This window comes from Taudactylus pleione, unplaced genomic scaffold (genome assembly GCF_031769625.1).
Source record: "Taudactylus pleione unplaced genomic scaffold, aTauple2 ptg001664l, whole genome shotgun sequence".
Lineage (NCBI taxonomy): Eukaryota > Metazoa > Chordata > Amphibia > Anura > Myobatrachidae > Taudactylus > Taudactylus pleione.
Genome location: NW_028286061.1, coordinates 535181 through 559322, shown reverse-complemented (window position 1 = coordinate 559322; position 24142 = coordinate 535181). Strand labels below are relative to the sequence as shown.

Sequence of the window (24142 nt, the reverse complement as noted above, 5' to 3'; positions counted from 1 at the left end):
GGGAAACGCTATACTGGGGTAAAATGAGGGATCACTGTGCAGGGGGTAATATGTGGGAAACGCTATACTGGGGTAATATGTGGGAAACGCTATACTGGGGTAATATGTGGGAAACGCTATACTGGGGTAATATGTGGGAAACGCTATACTGGGGTAAAATGAGGGGATCACTGTGCTGGGGTAATATGTGGGAAACGCTATACTGGGGTAATATGTGGGAAACGCTATACTGGGGTAATATGTGGGAAACGCTATACTGGGGTAATATGTGGGAAACGCTATACTGTGGTAATATGTGTGAAACGCTATACTGGGGTAATATGTGGGAAACGCTATACTGGGGTAAAATGAGGGGATCACTGTGCTGGGGTAATATGTGGGAAACGCTATACTTTGGTAATATGTGGGAAACACTATACTGGGGTAGTATGTGGGAAACGCTATACTGGCGTAATATGTGAGAAACGCTATACTAGGGTAATATGTGGGAAACGCTATACTGGAGTAATATGTGGGAAACGCTAAACTGGGATAATATGTGGGAAACTGTACTGGGGTAATATGTGGGAAACGCTATACTGGGGTAAAATGTGGGGATCGCTGTGCTGGAGTAATATGTGGGGAATGCTGTGCTGGGGTAAAATGTGGGGATCGCTGTGCTGGAGTAATATGTGGGGAATGCTGTGCTGGGGAATTATGTGGGGATCGCTGTGCTGGGGTAATATGTGGGGAATGCTGTGCTGGGCTAATATGTGGGGAATACTGTGCTGGGGTAATATGTGGGGAATGCTGTGCTGAGGTAATATGTGGGGAATGCTGTGCTGGGGTAATATATGGGGAATGCTGTGCTGGGGTAATATGTGGGGAATGCTGTGCTGGGGTAATATATGGGGAATGCTGTGCTGGGGTAATATGTTGGAAACTCTATGCTGGAGTAATATGTGGGGAACGCTATACTGGGGTAATATGTGGGAAACGCTATACTGGGGTAAAATGAGGGAAACGCTATACTGGGGTAATATGTGGGAAACGCTATACTGGGGTAAAATGAGGGGATCACTGTGCTGGGGGTAATATGTGGGAAACGCTATACTGGGGTAATATGTGGGAAACGCTATACTGGGGTAATATGTGGGAAACGCTATACTGGGGTAATATGTGGGAAACGCTATACTGGGGTAATATGTGGGAAACGCTTTACTGGGGTAATATGTGATAAACGCTATACTGGGGTAATATGTGTGAACCGCTATACTGGGGCAATATGTGGGAAACGCTATACTGGGGTAATATGTGGGAAACGCTATACTGGGGTAATATGTGAGAAACGCTAAACTGGGGTAATATGTGCAAACGCTATACTGGCGTAATATGTGGGAAACGCTATACTGGGGTGATATGTGGGAAACTCTATACTGGGGTGATATGTGGGGATCGCTGTGCTGGAGTAATATGTGGGGAATGCTGTGCTGGGGAATTATGGGGGGATCACTGTGCTGGGGTAATATGTGGTGAATGCTATGCTGAGGTAATATGTGGGAATCGCTATACTGGGGTAATATGTGGGAAACGCTTTACTTGGGTAATATGTGGGAAACGCTATACTGGGGTAATATGTGGGAACCGCTATACTGGGGTAATATGTGGGAACCGCTATACTGGGGCAATATGTGGGAAATGCTATACTGGGGTAATATGTGGGAAACGCTATACTGGGGTAAAATGTGGGAAACGCTATACTGGGGTAATATTTTGGAAACGCTATACTGGGGTAATATGTGGGAAACGCTAAACTGGGATAATATGTGGGAAACTATACTGGGGTAATATGTGGGAAACGCTATACTGGGGTAATATATGGGAAACGCTATACTGGGGTAATATGTGGGAAACGCTATACTGGGGTAATATGTGAGAAACGCTATACTGGGGTAATATGTGGAAACGCTATACTGGTGTAATATGTGGGAAACGCTATACTGGGGTGATATGTGGGAAACGCTATACTGGGGTAATATGTGGGAAACGCTATACTGGGGTGATATGTGGGAAACGCTATACGGGGTAATATGTGGGAAACGCTATACTGGGGTAATATGTGGGAAACGATATACTGTGGTAATATGTGGGAAACGCTATACTGGGGTAATATGTGGGAAACGCTATACTGGGGTAAAATAAGGGGATCACTGTGCTGGGGGTAATATGTGGGAAACGCTATACTGGGGTAATATTTTGGAAACGCTATACTGGGGTAATATGTGGGAAACGCTAAACTGGGATAATATGTGGGAAACTATACTGGGGTAATATGTGAGAAACGCTATACTGGGGTAATATATGGGAAATGCTATACTGGGGTAATATGTGGGAAACGCTAAACTGGGATAATATGTGGGAAACTATACTGGGGTAATATGTGGGAAACGCTATACTGGGGTAATATATGGGAAACGCTATACTGGGGTAATATGTGGGAAACGCTATACTGGGGTAATATGTAAGAAACGCTATACTGGGGTAATATGTGGAAACGCTATACTGGTGTAATATGTGTGAAACGCTATACTGGGGTGATATGTGGGAAACGCTATACTGGGGTAATATGTGGGAAACGCTATACTGGGGTGATATGTGGGAAACGCTATACGGGGTAATATGTGGGAAACGCTAAACTGGGATAATATGTGGGAAACTATACTGGGGTAATATGTGGGAAACGCTATACTGGGGTAATATATGGGAAACGCTATACTGGGGTAATATGTGGGAAACGCTATACTGGGGTAATATGTGGGAAATGCTATACTGGGGTAATATGTGGGAAACGCTTAACTGGGATGATATGTGGGAAACGCTATACTGGGGTTAAATGTGGGGATCGCTGTGCTGGAGTGATATGTGGGGATTGCTGTGCTGGGGAATTATGGGGGGATCACTGTGCTGGGGTAATATGTGGTGAATGCTGTGCTGAGGTAATATGTGGGGATCGCTGTGCTGGAGTAAAATGTAGGGAATGCTGTGCTGTGGTAATATGTGGGGAATGCTGTGCTGGGGTAATATGTGGGGAATGCTGTGCTGAGGTAATATGTGGGGAATGCTGTGCTGGGGTAATATGTGGGGAATGCTGTGCTGGGGTATAATGTGGGGAATGCTGTGCTGGGGTAATATATGGGGAATGCTGTGCTGGGGTAATATGTGGGGAATGCTGTGCTGGGGTAATATGTGGGGAATGCTGTGCTGAGGTAATATGTGGGGAATGCTGTGCTGGGGTCATATGTGGGGAATGCTGTGCTGGGGTATAATGTGGGGAATGCTGTGCTGGAGTAATATGTGGGGATTGTCAAGCTTAGGTAATATGAGGAGAATGCTGTGCTTTGGGTAATATGTAGGGAGTTCTGTGCTGGGGTAAAATGTAGGGAATGCCGTGCTGAGGTAATATTTGAGAAATGCTGTGCTTTGGGTAATATGTGAGGATCGCTGTGCTGAGGTAATATTTGAGAAATGCTGTGCTGGGGTAATATGTGCGGATCAATGTGCTGGGGTAATATGTTGGGAAGACTGTGCTGGGGTAATATACAGGGATCACTGTACTGAGGTTATACTGTATATGGGGAATGCTGTGCTGGGGTAATATGTGGGGATCACTGTGCTGAGGTAATATGGGGGGAATACTGTGCTGGAGTAATATGTGGGGATCGCTGTGCTGGGGTAATATGTTGGGAAGACTGTGCTGAGGTAATATGTGGGTATCGTTGTGCTGAGGTAATATATGTGGAAATGCTGTGCTGAGGTATTATTTGTGGGAATGCTGTGCTGTGGTAATATGTGAGGATCACTGTGCTGGAGTAATATGTGGGGAATGCTGTGCTGGAGTAATATGTGGTGAATGCTGTGCTGGGGTAATATGTGGGGAATGCTGTGCTGGTGTAATATGTGGGGAATGCTGTGCTGTGGTAATATGTGGGGAATGCTGTGCTGGGGTAATATGTGGGGAATGCTGTGCTGAGGTAATATGTGGGGAATGCTGTGCTGGGGTATAATGTGGGGAATGCTGTGCTGGGGTAATATGTGGGGAATGCTGTGCTGGGGTCATATGTGGGGAATGTTGTGCTGGAGTAATAAGTGGGGATCAATGTGCTGGGGTAATATGTTGGGAAGACTGTGCTGGGGTAATATATAGGGATCACTGTACTGAGGTAATACTGTATGTGGGGAATGCTGTGCTGGGGTAATATGTGGGGATCATTGTGCTGAGGTAATATGTGGGAATGCTGTGTTGAGGTAATATTTGTGGGAATGCTGTGCTGAGGTACTATATGAGGATTGCTGTGCTGGAGTAATGTGTGGTGAATGCTGTGCTGGGGTAATATGTGAGAATCGCTGTGCTAGGGTAAAATGTGGGGAATGCTGTGCGGGGGTAATATGTGGGGAATGCTGTGCTGAGGTAATATTTGGGGAATGTTGTGCTGGAGTAATATGTGGGGAATGCTGTGCTGAGGTAATATGTGGGGATCACTGTGCTGGGGTAATATGTGGGGATCGCTGTGCTGAGGTAATATGTGGGGATCACTGTGCTGGGGTAATATGTGGGGATCGCTGTCCTGGAGTAATATGTGAGTAATTCTGTTCTGGGGTAATTTATAGGGATCGCTGTGCTGACGTAATATGTGGGGAATGCTGTGCTGGAGTAATATGTGGGGAATGCTGTGCTGCAGTAATATGTGGGGAATGCTGTGCTGGAGTTGGGGAATGCTGTGCTGAGGTAATATGTGTAGAATTCTGTGCTGGGGTAATATGTTGGGAATGCTGTGCTGGGGTAAAATGTGTGGGAATGCTGTGCTGAAGTAATATGTGGTGAATGCTGTGCAGGGGTATTATGTGGGGAATACTCTGCTGGGGTAATATGTAGGGAATGCTGTGCTGGGGTAATATGTGGCAAATTCTGTGCTGGGGTAATATGTTGGGAATGCTGTGCTGGGGTAAAATGTGTGGGAATGCTGTGCTGACGTACTATGTGGTGAATGCTGTGCTGGGGTATTATGTGGGGAATGCTCTGCTGCGGTAATATGTGGGGAATGCTGTGCTGGGGTAATATGTGGGGAATGCTGTGCTGGGGTAATATGTGGGGAATGCTAACTGGGGTAAAATGTGTGGGAATGCTGTGCTGAGGTAATATGTGAGGAATGCTGCGCTGGGGTTGGAGAATGCTGTGCTGGGGTAATATGTGGGTAATGCTGTGTTGAGGTAATATGTGGGGAATGGTATGCTGCAGTATTATGTGGGGGATGCTGTGCTGGGGTTGGAGAATGCTTTGCTGGGGTAATATGTGGGGAATGCTGTGCTGGGGGTGGAGAATGCTGTGCTGGGGTAATATGTGGGGAATGCTGTGCTGAAGTAATATGTGGGGAATGGTATGCTGCAGTAATATGTGGGGAATCCTGTGCTGTGGTAATATATGAGGATCACTGTGCTGGGGTAATATGTGGGGAGCTCTGCGCTGGGGTAATATGTGGGATTGCTGTGCTGGGGTAATATGCAGGGAATGCAGTGCTGAGGTAATATGTGGGGAATGCTCTGAGGGAGAATTATATGGGGAATTCTGTGCTGGGGTAATATGTGTGGGAATGCTCTGGTGGGGAATGCTGTGCTGGGGTAATATGTAGGGAATGCTGTGCTTCGGGTAATATGTGAGAAATGCTGTGCTGGGGTAATATGAGGGGATTGCTGTGCTTCAGTAATATGAGGGGATCGCTGTGCTGGGCAAATATCTGGGGATCGCTGTGCTGCAGTAATATGAGGGGATCGCTGTGCTGTGGTAATATGTGGGATGCTGAGGTAATATGAGGGGAGCTCTGCGCTGGGGTAATATGTGGGGATTGCTGTGCTGGGGTAATATGCAGGGAATGCAGTGCTGAGGTAATATGTGGGGAACGCTCTGAGGGAGAATTATATAGGGAATTCTGTGCTGGGGTAATATGTGTGGGAATGCTCTGGTGGGGAATGCTGTGCTGGGGTAATATGTACGGAATGCTGTGCTTCGGGTAATATGTGAGAAATGCTGTGCTGGGGTAATATGAGGGGATCGCTGTGCTTCAGTAATATGAGGGGATCGCTGTGCTGGGCTAATATGTGGGGATCGCTTTGCTGAGGTAATATGAGGGGATCGCTGTGCTGGGGTAATATGTGGCAATTGCTGTGCTGAGGTAATATGAGGGGAATGCTGTGCTGGGATAATATGAGGGGATCGCTGTGCTGAGGTAATATGTGAGGAATGCTGTGCTGGGGTAATATGTGGGGATCGCTGTGCTGGGGTAATATGTGGGGATCACTATGCTGAGGTAATATGAGCGGATCGCTGTGCTGGGGTAATATGAGGGGAATGCTGTGCTGAGGTAATATGAGGGGATCGCTGTGCTGAGGTAATATGAGGGGATCGCTATGCTGAGGTAATATGAGTGGATCGCTGTGCTGGGGTAATATGTGGGGATCGCTGTGCTGCTGTAATATGAGGGCATCGCTGTGCTGAGGTAATATGAGGGGATCACTGTGCTGGGGTAATATGAGGGGATCGCTGTGCTGAGGTAATATGTGAGGAATGCTGTGCTGGGGTAATATGTGGGGATCGCTTTGCTGAGGTAATATGTGAGGATCGCTGTGCTGAGGTAATATGAGGGGATCGCTGTGCTGGTGTAATATGAGGGGATCGCTGTGCTGAGGTAATATGAGGGGAATGCTGTGCTGGGGTAATATGAGGGGAATGCTGTGCTGAGGTAATATGAGAGGAATGCTATGCTGAGGTAATATGAGGGCATCGCTGTGCTGGGGTAATATGTGGGGATCGCTATGCTGAGGTAATATGAGGGGATCGCTGTGCTGGGGTAATATGTGCGGATTGCTGTGCTGAGGTAATATGAGGGGAATGCTGTGCTGGGGTAATATGAGGGGATCGCTGTGCTGAGGTAATATGTGAGGAATGCTGTGCTGGGGTAATATGTGGGGATCGCTGTGCTGGGGTAATATGTGGGGATCACTATGCTGAGGTAATATGAGGGGATTGCTGTGCTGGGGTAATATGAGGGGAATGCTGTGCTGAGGTAATATGAGGGGATCGCGGTGCTGAGGTAATATGAGGGGATCGCTGTGCTGAGGTAATATGAGTGGATAGCTGTGCTGGGGTAATATGTGGGGATCGCTGTGCTGCAGTAATATGAGGGCATCGCTGTGCTGAGGTAATATGAGGGGATCACTGTGCTGGGGTAATATGAGGGGATCGCTGTGCTGAGGTAATATGAGGGGAATGCTGTGCTGAGGTAATATGAGGGCATCGCTGTGCTGAGGTAATATGAGGGCATCGTTGTGCTGAGGTAATATAAGGGGATTGCTGTGCTGAGGTAATATGAGGGGATTGCTTTGCTGAGGTAATATGAGGGGATTGCTGTGCTGAGGTAATATGAGGGGATCGCTGTGCTGAGGTAATATGAGGGGATCGCTGTGCTGAGGTAATATGAGGGGAATGCTGTGCTGGGGTAATATGAGGGCATTGCTGTGCTGAGGTAATATGAGGGGATCGCTGTGCTGAGGTAATATGAGGGGAATGCTGTGCTGGGGTAATATGAGGTGATCGCTGTGCTGAGGTAAAATGAGGGGAATGCTGTGCTGGGGTAATATGAGGGGATCGCTGTGCTGAGGTAATATGTGAGGAATGCTGTGCAGGGGTAATATGTGGGGATCGCTGTGCTGAGGTAATATGTGAGGATCGCAGTGCTGGGATACATTAATGTGGGGTCATTTTTGGCAGGAACAATTTTCAGTAAACTCACAAACTCCAAAATGTGGAATTTCTTCTTTCCCTGGATGACGTTGATCTGGAGAAGATAGAGTAATGAGATGGGTCCAGAGAGCATTAGTTACTTATACTGAGCATACAGTAACACTGGTGTCTGACCTGCAGGGTGTAGTCCAGAACCCGCTCCCTGAAAGCTCTCCGGGATGTCATTACAGCAGATGAGGCTTCCTGTACCTCTTGTGACTTCTTACGCGGAAGCTCTGCATTGTGGTTGAGAGCACTCTCCAGTCCCTCTCGGCAGCGCTCTAACTCCTTTCGGCTGTCTCGAAATGATCTCAGGTCTCTGCAAGTAGCGGAAAGACATAGATATAATAATGAGATGAACATAGTGACCATTAATGTCCACATTTTTGCAAAGTATGATACAAGGTATGGCAGTGAGAATTGAGTCATGCTGGGGCAGCACATATGATTAGAGGTGATGAATATGGTATTTGTTGTGGGAATGCGCACACTCCAGGCTGAGGTGGAGCTGTGGGACAATAAGAACACAGAAGGTGATAGACCTATCATTGGAGTCTGTGGTCACCTCTCTCTTCTAGGATCAATGATGACAAGACAGACATGAACATATAAGCCATAGCAGAGACAGACATGGACACAGATAGTAGAGATGTCACCAGATGAACACAGAAGGTGAGAGACCTATCATTGGAGTGTGTGGTAACCTCACTCTTCTAGGATCAAGGATGACGAGACAGACATGAACATATAAGCCGTAGCAGAGACAGACATGGACACAGATTGTAGAGATGTCACCAGATGGTCACAGAAGATGTGAGACCTATCATTGGAGTATGTGGTCACCTCACTCTTCTAGGATCAGTGATGATGAGACAGACATGAACATATAAGTCGTAGCAGAGATAGACATGGACACAGATTGTAAAGATGTCACCAGATTGACACAGACATGTGAGACCTATCATTGAAGTCAGTGGTCACTTCACTAGGATCAGTGATGATGAGACAGACATAATGATATGAGTAGTAGCAGAGACAAACATGGACACAAGTTTCAGAGATGTCCGCAGGTGGATACGGAATGTGTGAGATATATCATTGGAGTCTGTGGCCACAGATTATAGAGGTATCACCAGATGGACACAGAAGGTGTGAGACCTTTCATTGGAGTATGTGGTTACAGATTTCAGAGATGTCACCAGATGGACACAGAAGGTGTGAGACCAATTATTGGAGTCTGTGGTCACCTCCCTCTTGTAGGATCAGTGATGATGAGACAGACATAATGATATGAGTAGTAGCAGAGATAAACATGGACACAGATTAGAGTGATGTCATCAGATGAACACAGAAGGTGTGAGACCTATCAATGGAGTCTGTGGTCACCTCACTCTTCTAGGATCAATGTTGATGAGACAGACATGAAAATATAAGTATAGCAGAGACAGACATGGACACAGATTGTAGAGATGTCTTCAGATGAACACAGAAGGTATGAGACCTATCATTGGAGCATGTGGTCACCTCACTCTTCTAGGATCAATGATGATGAGACAGACATGAAAATATAAGCCATAGCAGAGACAGACATGGACACAGATTGTAGAGATGTCACCAGATGGACACAGAAGATGTGAGACCTATCATTGGAGTGTGTGGTCACCTCACTCTTCTAGGATCAGTGATGACAAGAAAGATATTAACATATAAGTCATAGCAGAGACAGACATGGACACAGATTGTAGAGATATCATCAGATGGTCACAGAAGATGTGAGACCTAACAGAGTCTGTGGTCACCTCACTCTTCTAGGATCAGTGATGATGAGACAGACATGAAAATATAAGCCATAGCAGAGACAGACATGGACACAGATTGTAAAGATGTCATCAGATGCACACAGTACATGCGAGAGCTATCATTGGAGTCTGTGGTCACATCACTCTTGTAGGATCAGTGATGATGAAACAGACTTAATGATATAAGTAGTAGCAAAGATACTGTAGATATGGACACAGATTACAGAAATGGATACAATGTGTAAAATCCTTGGTTGGAGTTTGCGGTAAACTTACTCTTTTAGAAGAAGCTGCAGTTTCTGCTTGAAGCTTTGTTGGATAGAGTCCAAGAGCTCCTATAGAAAAGGAGATATATAAAATGGTCAAAGTTAGACATACTGATTGGTTGGATGAGGACTGGTAACGAGAGTGACATTAGATGGTGACAAATACTGACTCTGTGAAGACAAAAAGAAAAATCAGTGGGATATTTCCAGAAAATTCAGCTGTGTAAGATCGAGACTGAAGGTCACAGAAAGGTCCAAGAAGCAGCATAGGCAGAGAGCTCTGGTATATCAGTATAGATTTGAGTAGAAGAAAGAAAGAGAATCTGGAGTTGATGGCAGATACATTGTGAAGTGACATTACCGTGTGATTGTCTATTATTTTGTTCAGACTGTCTGAGAACCGCTCCAAGCATTCCTAGAAAAGTAAAATGGTTATAACTTACCATCAAACTCAGAGGGCAAATAGAATAGAGAGGTAATAAAATAGGTGACAGGAGATAATTATATCCCATTTTTATAGAACAAACTCTACAAAAAGATCATATTCTCTAACATGATGCTTCTCAAACTATTTTTCTTTGGGGCTCCATCCGACAACAACTTTTATTACAGGACCCTAGCAAGTCACCGTAGAATGGTCATCACACATTGCGTGGTCAGGAGACTGTGCAGGCACAAAAACAGAACTAAAATTACAACTAATGTGATCACTTAATTTCTTACACATCGGGGGGCATGAGCTCCTTTTGGAGCCCTGTCCCTCCATGTGTTTTTTTTATACACTCATGCAAATGTAAAGTTTATACCCCATGTGAAAGATTTGCGGGTGGCAAGGAGAGGCAAAGGGTGACTGCAGAGAAAATAGGTAACTTGGGAGGCCGAGGATGACAGTGGGAGGCAGAGGGTGCCCGTGGATGACTGGGGAGGTAGAGGGAGATGGGGAGAGGTAGAGGGTGTCAGGGAGCAGTAGGTGGAAGGGAGAGCAAGAGTGTGGCATGGAAAGGTAGAGAAATGCTGGGAGAGGCAGTGGGTGATTAACTAATGTGTGCAACATATTCTCTTTCATGTGTCATCAATGTATGTCAACTGTCCCCTTAACATGTTTAATTAATTTGTGCCACCTGTCCCCCCTTATATAATATATTTATTTAAGTTGTTCCCCTTATATATTTAACTTGTGCCCCCTGACCCCTGTTATATATTTAGTTGAGGCCACCCTGTCTCTTACCCTTACATCTTCTTCAGGTTGTCACCGAGAGTAGTTGAATGAGGTCAGCCTGTCATACACACCAGATGCAGTGAGTGGTGGAGAAGGCCTGGTTGGATAGATGGGGAAAGCTGGCCTTGGAGCACTGCTCACCTATTAACCACCCAGCAATTATATTAATGAAAAACAAAAAAGTATGGCAGGGCGCACTGGGAGTCAACCACACTTTCCTAATGTCAGGAGCAGGTTCCACAAGGAAGTGGGGCCAACCATACTCCCTGCTGGCTATCCAAACCAGCACTGAGTTTCCCCCTGGCCAGTCCAGCAGGCCCAGGAAAAAACTTGTTGCTGGTAAGAGCAGCATGCAGCCGTGGGCCCCATACTCACCTGGGGAGGAGTGAGGAGCTAGAGGACTGTGTCAAGGCACAAACATTTGTGAACCACACTGAGATGGTTGTGACCCACTTTGAGACCTCCATATACAGTGTCAGAACTGCTGCTCTACCGGAACTTCTTATTCTTATCATCAATCACATCCTTTGGTGCTATTTGGTGACTTCCTCCCTTCTAAACAAATGCCAGGAATCAGTTTGGTTGGTACTGACCAGATTTACAGGGGCCAATCCAATTAGTCACAAATTATTGAAGGCTTCATAAGTTCTCTCTGCATAAAATAACAGCGGCTGTAACTTTTTTCTATTTAAATAAAAAATTGCAGCAATTTAACACAACATTGAAATAAAGAAATCAAAGCTTTTAGTAGATGATAATTTTTTAAAACTGTCTGAATATGGGGAGTTGTTGTATTGATGAGAAATGGGTGTAATGATGTGGGACATGTATGGTAAGGTGCTGTACTGATGGGAAATGGCTGTAATGATGTAGGACATGTATGGTGAGGTGATGTACTGATGGGAAATGGGTGTCATGATGTAGAACATGTATGGTGAGGTGCTGTAGTAATGGGAAATGGGTGTAATGATGTGGGATGTGTATGGTGAGATGGTGTAATGATGTAGGACATGAATGGTGAGGGGCTGTAGGGATGGGAAATGGGTGTAATGATGTAGGACATGTATGGTGAGATGGTGTAATGATGTAGGACATGAATGGTGAGGGGCTGTAGTGATGGGAAATGGGTGTAATGATGTAGGACATGTATGGTGAGATGGTGCAATACTGTAGGACATGTATGGTGAGGTGATGTATTGATGAGAAATGGGTGTAATGATGTGGGACATGTATGGTAAGGTGCTGTACTGATGGGAAATGGCTGTAATGATGTAGGACATGTATGGTGAGGTGATGTACTGATGGGAAATGGGTGTCATGATGTAGAACATGTATGGTGAGGTGCTGTAGTAATGGGAAATGGGTGTAATGATGTGGGATGTGTATGGTGAGATGGTGTAATGATGTAGGACATGAATGGTGAGGGGCTGTAGTGATGGGAAATGGGTGTAATGATGTAGGACATGTATGGTGAGATGGTGTAATGATGTAGGACATGAATGGTGAGGGGCTGTAGTGATGGGAAATGGGTGTAATGATGTAGGACATGTATGGGAGGTGTTGTACTGATGGTAAATGGGTGTAATGATGTAGGACATGTATGGTGAGGTGGTGTAATGATGTTGGACATGAATGGTGAGGGGTTGTAGTGATGGGAAATGGGTGTAATAATGTAAGACATGTATAATGATGTGATATACTGATGGGAAATGGGTGTAATGATGTAGGACATTTATGGTGAGGTGATGGGAAATGGGTGTAATGATATAGGACATGTATGGTGAGGTGATGCGGTGATAGTAAATGGGTGTAATGATGTAGGACATGTATGGTGAGGTGATGGGAAATGGGCGTAATGATGTAAGACATGTATGGTGAGGTGCTGTACTGATGGTAAATAGGTGTATTGATGTAGGATATGTATGGTGAAGTGCTGTAGTGATGGAAAATGGTTGTAATGATGTAGGATATGTATGGAGTGGAGCTTTACTGATGGGACATGGGTGTAATGATGTAGGACATGCATGGTGAGGTGCTGTACTGATGAGAAATGGGTATAATGATGTAGGACATGCATGGTGAGGTGCTGTACTGATTGGAAATAGGTGTAATGATGTAGGATATGTATGGTGAGGTGCTGTAGTGATGGGAAATAGGTGTAATGATGTAGGACATGTATGGAGAGGTGCTTTACTGATGGGACATGGGTGTAATGATGTAGGACATGTATGGGTAGGTGCTGTACTGATGGTAAATGGGTGTAATGATGTGGGACATGTATGGTGAGGTGCTGTAGTGATGGTAAACGGATGTAATGATATAGGACATGTATGGTGAGGTGATGTAGTGGTGGGAAATGGGTGTAGTGATGTGGGATGTGTAAGGTGTGGTGCTGTACTGATGGTAAATGGGTGTAATGATGTAGGACATGTATGGTGAGGTGCTGTACTGATGGTAAATAGGTGTAATAATGTAGGATATGTATGGTGAAGTGCTGTAGTGATGGGAAATGGATGTAATGATGTAGGACAAGTATGGTGAGGTGCTGTACTGATGGGAAATAGTTGTAATGATGTAGGACATGTATGGTGAGGTGCTGTACTGATGGGAAATGGGAGTAATGATGTAGGACATGTATGGTGAGGGGCTGTAGTGACGGGAAATGGGTGTAATGACGTAGGAAATGTATGATGAGGTGCTGTACCGATGGGAAATGTGTGTAATGATGTAGGACATGTATGGTGAGGTGCTGTAGTGATGGGAAATGGGTGTAATGATGTAGGACATGTATGGTGAGGTGCGGTACTGAAGGGAAATGGGTGTAATGATGTAGGACATGTATAGTGAGGTGCTGTAGTGATGGGAAATGGGTGTAATGATGTAGGACATGTATGGTGAGATGCTGTACTGATGGGAAATGGGTGTAATGATGTAGGACATGTATGGTGAGGTGATGTAGTGATGGGAAATGAGTGTAATGATGTAGCACATGTATGGTGAGGTGATGTACTGATGGGAATTGGGTGTAATGATGTAGGACATGTATGGTGAGGTGATGTAGTGATGGGAAATGAGTGTAATGATGTAGCACATGTATGGTGAGGTGATGTACTATTGGTAAATGGGTGTAATGATGTAGGACATGTATGGTGAGGTGCTGTACTGATGGGAAATGGGTGCAATGATGTCGGACATGTATGGTGAGGTGATGTAGTGATGGTAAATGGGTGTAATTATGTAGCACATGTATGGTGAGATAATGTACTGATGGGAATTGGGTGTAATGATGTAGGACATGTATGGTGAGGTGATGTAGTGATGGGAAATGAGTGTAATGATGTAGCACATGTATGGTGAGGTGATGTACTATTGGTAAATGGGTGTAATGATGTAGGACATGTATGGTGAGGTGCTGTACTGATGGGAAATGGGTGCAATGATGTCGGACATGTATGGTGAGGTGATGTAGTGATGGTAAATGGGTGTAATGATGTAGCACATGTATGGTGAGATAATGTACTGATGGGAATTGGGTGTAATGATGTAGGACATGTATGGTGAGGTGATGTAGTGATGGGAAATGAGTGTAATGATGTAGCACATGTATGGTGAGGTGATGTACTATTGGTAAATGGGTGTAATGATGTAGGACATGTATGGTGAGGTGCTGTACTGATGGGAAATGGGTGCAATGATGTCGGACATGTATGGTGAGGTGATGTAGTGATGGAAAATGGGTGTAATGATGTAGGACATGTATGGTGAGGTGCTGTACTGATGGGAAATGGGTGTAATGATGTAGGACATGTATGGTAGGTGATGTACTCATGGTAAATGGGTGTAATGATGTAGGACATGTATGGAGAGGTGGTGTAATGATGTAGGACATGAATGGTGAGGGGCTGTAGTGATGGGAAATGGGTGTAATAATGTATGACATGTATAGTGAGGTGATGTACTGATGGGAAATGGGTGTAATGATGTAGGACATTTATGGTGAGGTGATGGGAAATGGGTGTAATGATGTAGGACATGTATGGTGAGGTGATGCGGTGATAGTAAATGGGTGTAATGATGTAGGACATGTATGGTGAGGTGATGGGAAATGGGTATAATGATGTAGGACATGCATGGTGAGGTGCTGTACTGATGGGAAATAGGTGTAATGATGTAGGATATGTATGGTGAGGTGCTGTAGTGATGGGAAATGAGTGTAATGATGTAGGACATGTATGGTGAGGTGATGTACTGATGGGAAATGGGTGTAATGATGTAGGAGATTTATGGTGAGGTGATGTACTGATGGGAAATGGGTGTAGTGATGTAGGACATTATGGTGAGGTGATGGGAAATGGGTGTAATAATGTAAGACATGTATAGTGAGGTGATGTACTGATGGGAAATGGGTATAATGATGTAGGACATTTATGGTGAGGTGATGGGAAATGGGTGTAATGATGTAGGACACGTATGGTGAGGTGATGCGGTGATAGTAAATGGGTGTAATGATGTAGGACATGTATGGTGAGGTGATGGGAAATGGGCGTAATGATGCAGGACATGCATGGTGAGGTGCTGTACTGATGAGAAATGGGTATAATGATGTAGGACATGCATGGCAAAGTGCTGTACTGATGGGAAATAGGTTTAATGATGTAGGATATGTATGGTGAGGTGCTGTAGTGATGGAAAATAGGTGTAATGATGTAGGATATGTATGGTGAAGTGCTGTAGTGACGGGAAATGGATGTAATGATGTAGGACATGTATGGAGAGGTGCTTTACTGATGGGACATGGGTGTAATGATGTAGGACATGTATGGGTAGGTGCTGTAGTGATGGTAAACGGATTTAATGATATAGGACATGTATGGTGAGGTGCTGTAGTGATGGGAAATGGGTGTAATGATGTGAGATGTGTATGGTGTGGTGCTGTTCTGATGGTAAATGGGTGTAATGATGTAGGACATGTATGGTGAGGTGCTGTACTGATGGTAAATAGGTGTAATGATGTAGGATATGTCTGCTGAAGTGCTGTAGTGATGGGAAATGGATGTAATGATGTAGGACATGTATGGTGAGGTGCTGTACTGATGGGAAATAGTTGTAATGATGTAGGTCATGTATGGTGAGGTGCTGTACTGATGGGAAATGGGTGTAATGATGTAGGACATGTATGGTGAGGGGCTGTAGTGATGGGAAATGGGTGTAATGATGTAGGAAATGTATGATAAGGTGCTGTACCAATGGGAAATGGGTGTAATGATGTAGGACATGTATGGTGAGGTACTGTACTGAAGGGAAATGGGTGTAATGATGTAGGACATGTATAGTGAGGTGCTGTAGTGATGGGAAATGAGTGTAATGATGTAGGACATGTATGGTGAGGTGCTGTAGTGATGGGAAATGGGTGTATTGATGTAGGACATGTCTGGTGAGATGCTGTGCTGATGGGAAATGGGTGTAATGATGTAGTACATGTATGGTGAGATAATGTACTGATGGGAATTGGGTGTAATTATGTAGGACATGTATGGTGAGGTGATGTAGTGATGGGAAATGAGTGTAATGATGTAGCAGATGTATGGTGAGGTGATGTACTATTGGTAAATGGATGTAATGATGTAGGACATGTATGGTGAGGTGCTGTACTGATGGGAAATGGGTGCAATGATGTCGGACATTTATGGTGAGGTGATGTAGTGATGGGAAATGGGTGTAATGATGTAGGACATGTATGGTGAGGTGCTGTACTCATGGTAAATGGGTGTAATGATTTAGGACATGTATGGAGAGGTGGTGTAATGATGTAGGACATGTATGGTGAGGTGCTGTACTGATGGGAAATGGGTGCAATGATGTCAGACATGTATGGTGAGGTGATGTAGTGATGGTAAATGGGTGTAATGATGTAGGACATGTTTGGTAGGTGATGTACTCATGGTAAATGGGTGTAATGATGTAGGACATGTATGGAGAGGTGGTGTAATGATGTAGGACATGAATGGTGAGGGGCTGTAGTGATGGGAAATGGGTGTAATAATGTAAGACATGTACAGTGAGGTGATGTACTGAAGGGAAATGGGTGTAATGATGTAGGACATTTATGGTGAGGTGAAGGGAAATGGGTGTAATGATGTGGGACATTTATGGTGAGGTGATGCGGTGATAGTAAATGGGTGTAATGATGTAGGACATGTATGGTGAGGTGATGGGAAATGGGTATAATGATGTAGGACATGCATGGTGAGGTGCTGTACTGATGGGAAATAGGTGTAATGATGTAGGACATGTATGGTGAGGTGCTGTACTGATGGGAAATAGGTGTAATGATGTAGGATATGTATGGTGAGGTGCTGTAGTGATGGGAAATAGGTGTAATGATGTAGGACATGTATGGTCTGGTTCTGTACTGATGGGACATTGGTGTAATGATGTAGGACATGTATGGGTAGGTGCTGTACTGACGGGAAATGGGTATAATGATGTAGGACATGCATGGTGAGGTGCTGTACTGATGGGAAATAGGTGTAATGATGTAGGACATGTATGGTCAGGTTCTGTACTGATGGGACATGGGTGTAATGATGTAGGACATGTATGGGTAGGTGCTGTGCTGACGGGAAATGGGTGTAATGATGTAGGACATGTATGGTGAGGTGCTGTAGTGATGGTAAACGGATGTAATGATATAGGACATGTATGGTGAGGTGCTGTAGTGATGGGAAATGAGTGTAATGATGTGGGATGTGTATGGTGTGGTGCTGTACTGATGGTAAATGGGTGTAATGATGTAGGACATGTATGGTGAGGTGCTGTACTGATGGGAAATAGGTGTAATGATGTAGGATATGTATGGTGAAGTGCTGTAGTGATGGGAAATGGATGTAATGATGTAGGACATGTATGGTGAGGTGCTGTACTGATGGAAAATACTTGTAATGATGTAGGACAAGTATGGTGAGGTGCTGTACTGATGGGAAATGGGTGTAATGATGTAGGACATGTATGGTGAGGGGCTGTAGTGACGGGATATGGGTGTAATGATGTAGGAAATGTATGATGAGGTGCAGTACTGATGGGAAATGGGTGTAATGATGTAGGACATGTATGGTGAGGTGCTGTACTGAAGGGAAATGGGTGTAATGATGTAGGACATGTATAGTGAGGTACTGTAGTGATGGGAAATGGGTGTATTGATGTAGGACATGTATGGTGAGATGCTGTACTGATGGGAAATGGGTGTAATGATGTAGTACATGTATGGTGAGATAATGTACTGATGGGAATTGGGTGTAATGATGTAGGACATATATGGTGAGGTGATGGGAAATGGGTATAATGATGTAGGACATGCATGGTGAGGTGCTGTACTGATGGGAAATACGTGTAATGATGTAGGATATGTATGGTGAGGTGCTGTACTGATGGGACATGGGTGTAATGATGTAGGGCATGTATGGGTAGGTGCTGTAGTGATGGTAAATGGGTGTAATGATGTGGGACATGTATGGTGAGGTGCTGTATTGATGGTAAATGGGTGTAATGATATAGGACATGTATGGTGAGGTGCTGTAGTGATGGGAATTGGTTGTAATGATGAAGGACATGTATGGTGAGGTGATGTACTGATGGAAATTGGGTGTAACGATGTAGGACATGTAGGGTGAGGTGCTGTACTGATGGGAAATGGGTGTAATGATGTAGGACATGTAGGGTGAGGTAATGTAGTGATGGGTAATGGGTGTAATGATGTAGGATATGTATGGTGAGGTGCTGTAGTAATGGGAAATTGGTGTAATGATGTGGGATGTGTATGGTGAGGTGATTGGAAATGGGTGTAATGATGTAGGACATGCATGGTGAGGTGCTGTACTGATGGTAAATGGGTGTAATGATGTAGGACATGTATGGTGAGGTGCTGTACTGATGGTAAATAGGTGTAATGTTGTAGGATATGTATGGTGAAGTGCTGTAGTGATGGGAAATGGGTGTAATGATGTAGGACATGTATGGTGAGGTTCTCTACTGATGGGAAATAGTTGTAATGATGTATGACATGTATGGTGAGGTGCTGTACTGATGGGAATTGAGTGTAATGATGTAGGACATGTATGGTGAGGGCCTGTAGTGATTGGAAATGGGTGTAATGATGTAGGAAATGTATGGTGAGGTGCTGTACTGAAGGTAAAAGGGTGTAATGATGTAGTACATGTATGGTGAGGTGATGTACTGATGGTTATTGGGTATAATGATGTAGGACATGTATGGTGAGGTGATTTAGTGATGGGAAATGAGTGTAATGATGTAGCACTTGTATGGTGAGGTGATGTACTGATGGTAAATGGGTGTAATCATGTGGGGCATGTATGGTGAGGTGTTGTACTGATGGGGAATGGGTGTAATGATGTATGACATGTGTGTGTAGGTGATATACTCATGGGAAATGGGTGCAATGATGTGGGACATATATGGTGACATGCTGTAGTGATGGGAAATGGGTGTATTGATGGAGCACATGTATGGTTAGCTGGTGTAATGATGTGGGACGTTTATGGTGAGGTGCTGTACTGATGGTAAATAGGTGTAATGATTTAGGACGTGTATGGTGAGGTGCTGAAGTGATGGTAAATGGGTGTAATGATGTAGGACATGTATGGTGAGGTGATGGAGTGATGGGAAATAGGTGTAATGATGTGGGACGTGTATGGTGAGGTGCTGGACTGATGGTAAATAGGTGTAATGATGTAGGATGTGTATGTTGATGTGATGGAGTGATGGGAAATGGGTGTAATGATGTCGGACGTGTATGGTGAGGTGCTGTACTGATGGTAAATAGGTGTAATGATGTGGGACATGTATGGTGAGGTGATGGAGTGATGGGAAATAGGTGTAATGATTTAGGACGTGTATGGTTAGGTGCTGAAGTGATGGTAAATGGGTGTAATGATGTAGGACATGTATGGTGAGGTAATGGAGAGAAGGGAAATGGGTGTAATGATGTGGGACGTGTATGGTGAGGTGCTGGACTGATGGTAAATAGGTGTAATGATGTAGGACGTGTATGTTGATGTGATGGAGTGATGGGAAATGGGTGTAATGATGTGGGACGTGTATGGTGAGGTGCTGTAGTGATGGGAAATGAGTGTAATGATGTAGGACATGTATGGTGAGGTGATGTACTGATGGGAAATGGGTGTAATGATGTAGGAGATTTATGGTGAGGTGATGTACTGATGGGAAATGGGTGTAATGATGTAGGACATTATGGTGAGGTGATGGGAAATGGGTGTAATAATGTAAGACATGTATAGTGAGGTGATGTACTGATGGGAAATGGGTATAATGATGTAGGACATTTATGGTGAGGTGATGGGAAATGGGTGTAATGATGTAGGACACGTATGGTGAGGTGATGCGGTGATAGTAAATGGGGGTAATGATGTAGGACATGTATGGTGAGGTGATGGGAAATGGGCGTAATGATGCAGGACATGCATGGTGAGGTGCTGTACTGATGAGAAATGGGTATAATGATGTAGGACATGCATGGCAAAGTGCTGTACTGATGGGAAATACGTTTAATGATGTAGGATATGTATGGTGAGGTGCTGTAGTGATGGAAAATAGGTGTAATGATGTAGGATATGTATGGTGAAGTGCTGTAGTGATGGGAAATGGATGTAATGATGTAGGACATGTATGGAGAGGTGCTTTACTGATGGGACATGGGTGTAATGATGTAGGACATGTATGGGTAGGTGCTGTAGTGATGTTAAACGGATGTAATGATATAGGACATGTATGGTGAGGTGCTGTAGTGATGGGAAATGGGTGTAATGATGTGAGATGTGTATGGTGTGGTGCTGTTCTGATGGTAAATGGGTGTAATGATGTAGGACATGTATGGTGAGGTGCTGTACTGATGGTAAATAGGTGTAATGATGTAGGATATGTCTGCTGAAGTGCTGTAGTGATGGGAAATGGATGTAATGATGTAGGACATGTATGGTGAGGTGCTGTACTGATGGGAAATGGGAGTAATGATGTAGGACATGTATGGTGAGGGGCTGTAGTGACGGGAAATGGGTGTAATGACGTAGGAAATGTATGATGAGGTGCTGTACCGATGGGAAATGTGTGTAATGATGTAGGACATGTATGGTGAGGTGCTGTAGTGATGGGAAATGGGTGTAATGATGTAGGACATGTATGGTGAGGTGCTGTACTGAAGGGAAATGGGTGTAATGATGTAGGACATGTATAGTGAGGTGCTGTAGTGATGGGAAATGGGTGTAATGATGTAGGACATGTATGGTGAGATGCTGTACTGATGGGAAATGGGTGTAATGATGTAGGACATGTATGGTGAGGTGATGTAGTGATGGGAAATGAGTGTAATGATGTAGCACATGTATGGTGAGGTGATGTACTGATGGGAATTGGGTGTAATGATGTAGGACATGTATGGTGAGGTGATGTAGTGATGGGAAATGGGTGTAATGATGTAGGACATGTATGGTGAGGTGATGGAGTGATGGGAAATAGGTGTAATGATTTAGGACGTGTATGGTTAGGTGCTGAAGTGATGGTAAATGGGTGTAATGATGTAGGACATGTATGGTGAGGTAATGGAGAGAAGGGAAATGGGTGTAATGATGTGGGACGTGTATGGTGAGGTGCTGGACTGATGGTAAATAGGTGTAATGATGTAGGACGTGTATGTTGATGTGATGGAGTGATGGGAAATGGGTGTAATGATGTGGGACGTGTATGGTGAGGTGCTGTAGTGATGGGAAATGAGTGTAATGATGTAGGACATGTATGGTGAGGTGATGTACTGATGGGAAATGGGTGTAATGATGTAGGAGATTTATGGTGAGGTGATGTACTGATGGGAAATGGGTGTAATGATGTAGGACATTATGGTGAGGTGATGGGAAATGGGTGTAATAATGTAAGACATGTATAGTGAGGTGATGTACTGATGGGAAATGGGTATAATGATGTAGGACATTTATGGTGAGGTGATGGGAAATGGGTGTAATGATGTAGGACACGTATGGTGAGGTGATGCGGTGATAGTAAATGGGGGTAATGATGTAGGACATGTATGGTGAGGTGATGGGAAATGGGCGTAATGATGCAGGACATGCATGGTGAGGTGCTGTACTGATGAGAAATGGGTATAATGATGTAGGACATGCATGGCAAAGTGCTGTACTGATGGGAAATACGTTTAATGATGTAGGATATGTATGGTGAGGTGCTGTAGTGATGGAAAATAGGTGTAATGATGTAGGATATGTATGGTGAAGTGCTGTAGTGATGGGAAATGGATGTAATGATGTAGGACATGTATGGAGAGGTGCTTTACTGATGGGACATGGGTGTAATGATGTAGGACATGTATGGGTAGGTGCTGTAGTGATGGTAAATGGATGTAATGATATAGGACATGTATGGTGAGGTGCTGTAGTGATGGGAAATGGGTGTAATGATGTGAGATGTGTATGGTGTGGTGCTGTTCTGATGGTAAATGGGTGTAATGATGTAGGACATGTATGGTGAGGTGCTGTACTGATGGTAAATAGGTGTAATGATGTAGGATATGTCTGCTGAAGTGCTGTAGTGATGGGAAATGGATGTAATGATGTAGGACATGTATGGTGAGGTGCTGTACTGATGGGAAATGGGAGTAATGATGTAGGACATGTATGGTGAGGGGCTGTAGTGACGGGAAATGGGTGTAATGACGTAGGAAATGTATGATGAGGTGCTGTACCGATGGGAAATGTGTGTAATGATGTAGGACATGTATGGTGAGGTGCTGTAGTGATGGGAAATGGGTGTAATGATGTAGGACATGTATGGTGAGGTGCTGTACTGAAGGGAAATGGGTGTAATGATGTAGGACATGTATAGTGAGGTGCTGTAGTGATGGGAAATGGGTGTAATGATGTAGGACATGTATGGTGAGATGCTGTACTGATGGGAAATGGGTGTAATGATGTAGGACATGTATGGTGAGGTGATGTAGTGATGGGAAATGAGTGTAATGATGTAGCACATGTATGGTGAGGTGATGTACTGATGGGAATTGGGTGTAATGATGTAGGACATGTATGGTGAGGTGATGTAGTGATGGGAAATGAGTGTAATGATGTAGCACATGTATGGTGAGGTGATGTACTATTGGTAAATGGGTGTAATGATGTAGGACATGTATGGTGAGGTGCTGTACTGATGGGAAATGGGTGCAATGATGTCGGACATGTATGGTGAGGTGATGTAGTGATGGTAAATGGGTGTAATGATGTAGCACATGTATGGTGAGATAATGTACTGATGGGAATTGGGTGTAATGATGTAGGACATGTATGGTGAGGTGATGTAGTGATGGGACATGAGTGTAATGATGTATCACATGTATGGTGAGGTGATGTACTATTGGTAAATGGGTGTAATGATGTAGGACATGTATGGTGAGGTGCTGTACTGATGGGAAATGGGTGCAATGATGTCGGACATGTATGGTGAGGTGATGTAGTGATGGAAAATGGGTGTAATGATGTAGGACATGTATGGTGAGGTGCTGTACTGATGGGAAATGGGTGTAATGATGTAGGACATGTATGGTAGGTGATGTACTCATGGTAAATGGGTGTAATGATGTAGGACATGTATGGAGAGGTGGTGTAATGATGTAGGACATGAATGGTGAGGGGCTGTAGTGATGGGAAATGGGTGTAATAATGTATGACATGTATAGTGAGGTGATGTACTGATGGGAAATGGGTGTAATGATGTAGGACATTTATGGTGAGGTGATGGGAAATGGGTGTAATGATGTAGGACATGTATGGTGAGGTGATGCGGTGATAGTAAATGGGTGTAATGATGTAGGACATGTATGGTGAGGTGATGGGAAATGGGTATAATGATGTAGGACATGCATGGTGAGGTGCTGTACTGATGGGAAATAGGTGTAATGATGGAGGATATGTATGGTGAGGTGCTGTAGTGATGGGAAATGAGTGTAATG

The 24142-nt window shown here is 44.3% G+C and overlaps 1 protein-coding gene across 1 annotated transcript in view; it reads right to left on the bottom strand.

Annotated features, from left to right (window-relative positions):
- Positions 1 to 24142, bottom strand: part of ACAP1 (ArfGAP with coiled-coil, ankyrin repeat and PH domains 1) — a 449099-nt gene that overhangs the window by 216194 nt on the left and 208763 nt on the right. Inside the window, exons 4-7 of the mRNA XM_088464394.1 lie at positions 10240 to 10293; positions 9889 to 9947; positions 7949 to 8132; positions 7824 to 7868 (exon numbers count right to left, since the gene is read on the bottom strand). Coding sequence (XP_088320520.1) covers positions 7824 to 7868; positions 7949 to 8132; positions 9889 to 9947; positions 10240 to 10293 — 342 coding nt within the window. The remainder of the gene's footprint in view (positions 1 to 7823; positions 7869 to 7948; positions 8133 to 9888; positions 9948 to 10239; positions 10294 to 24142) is intronic.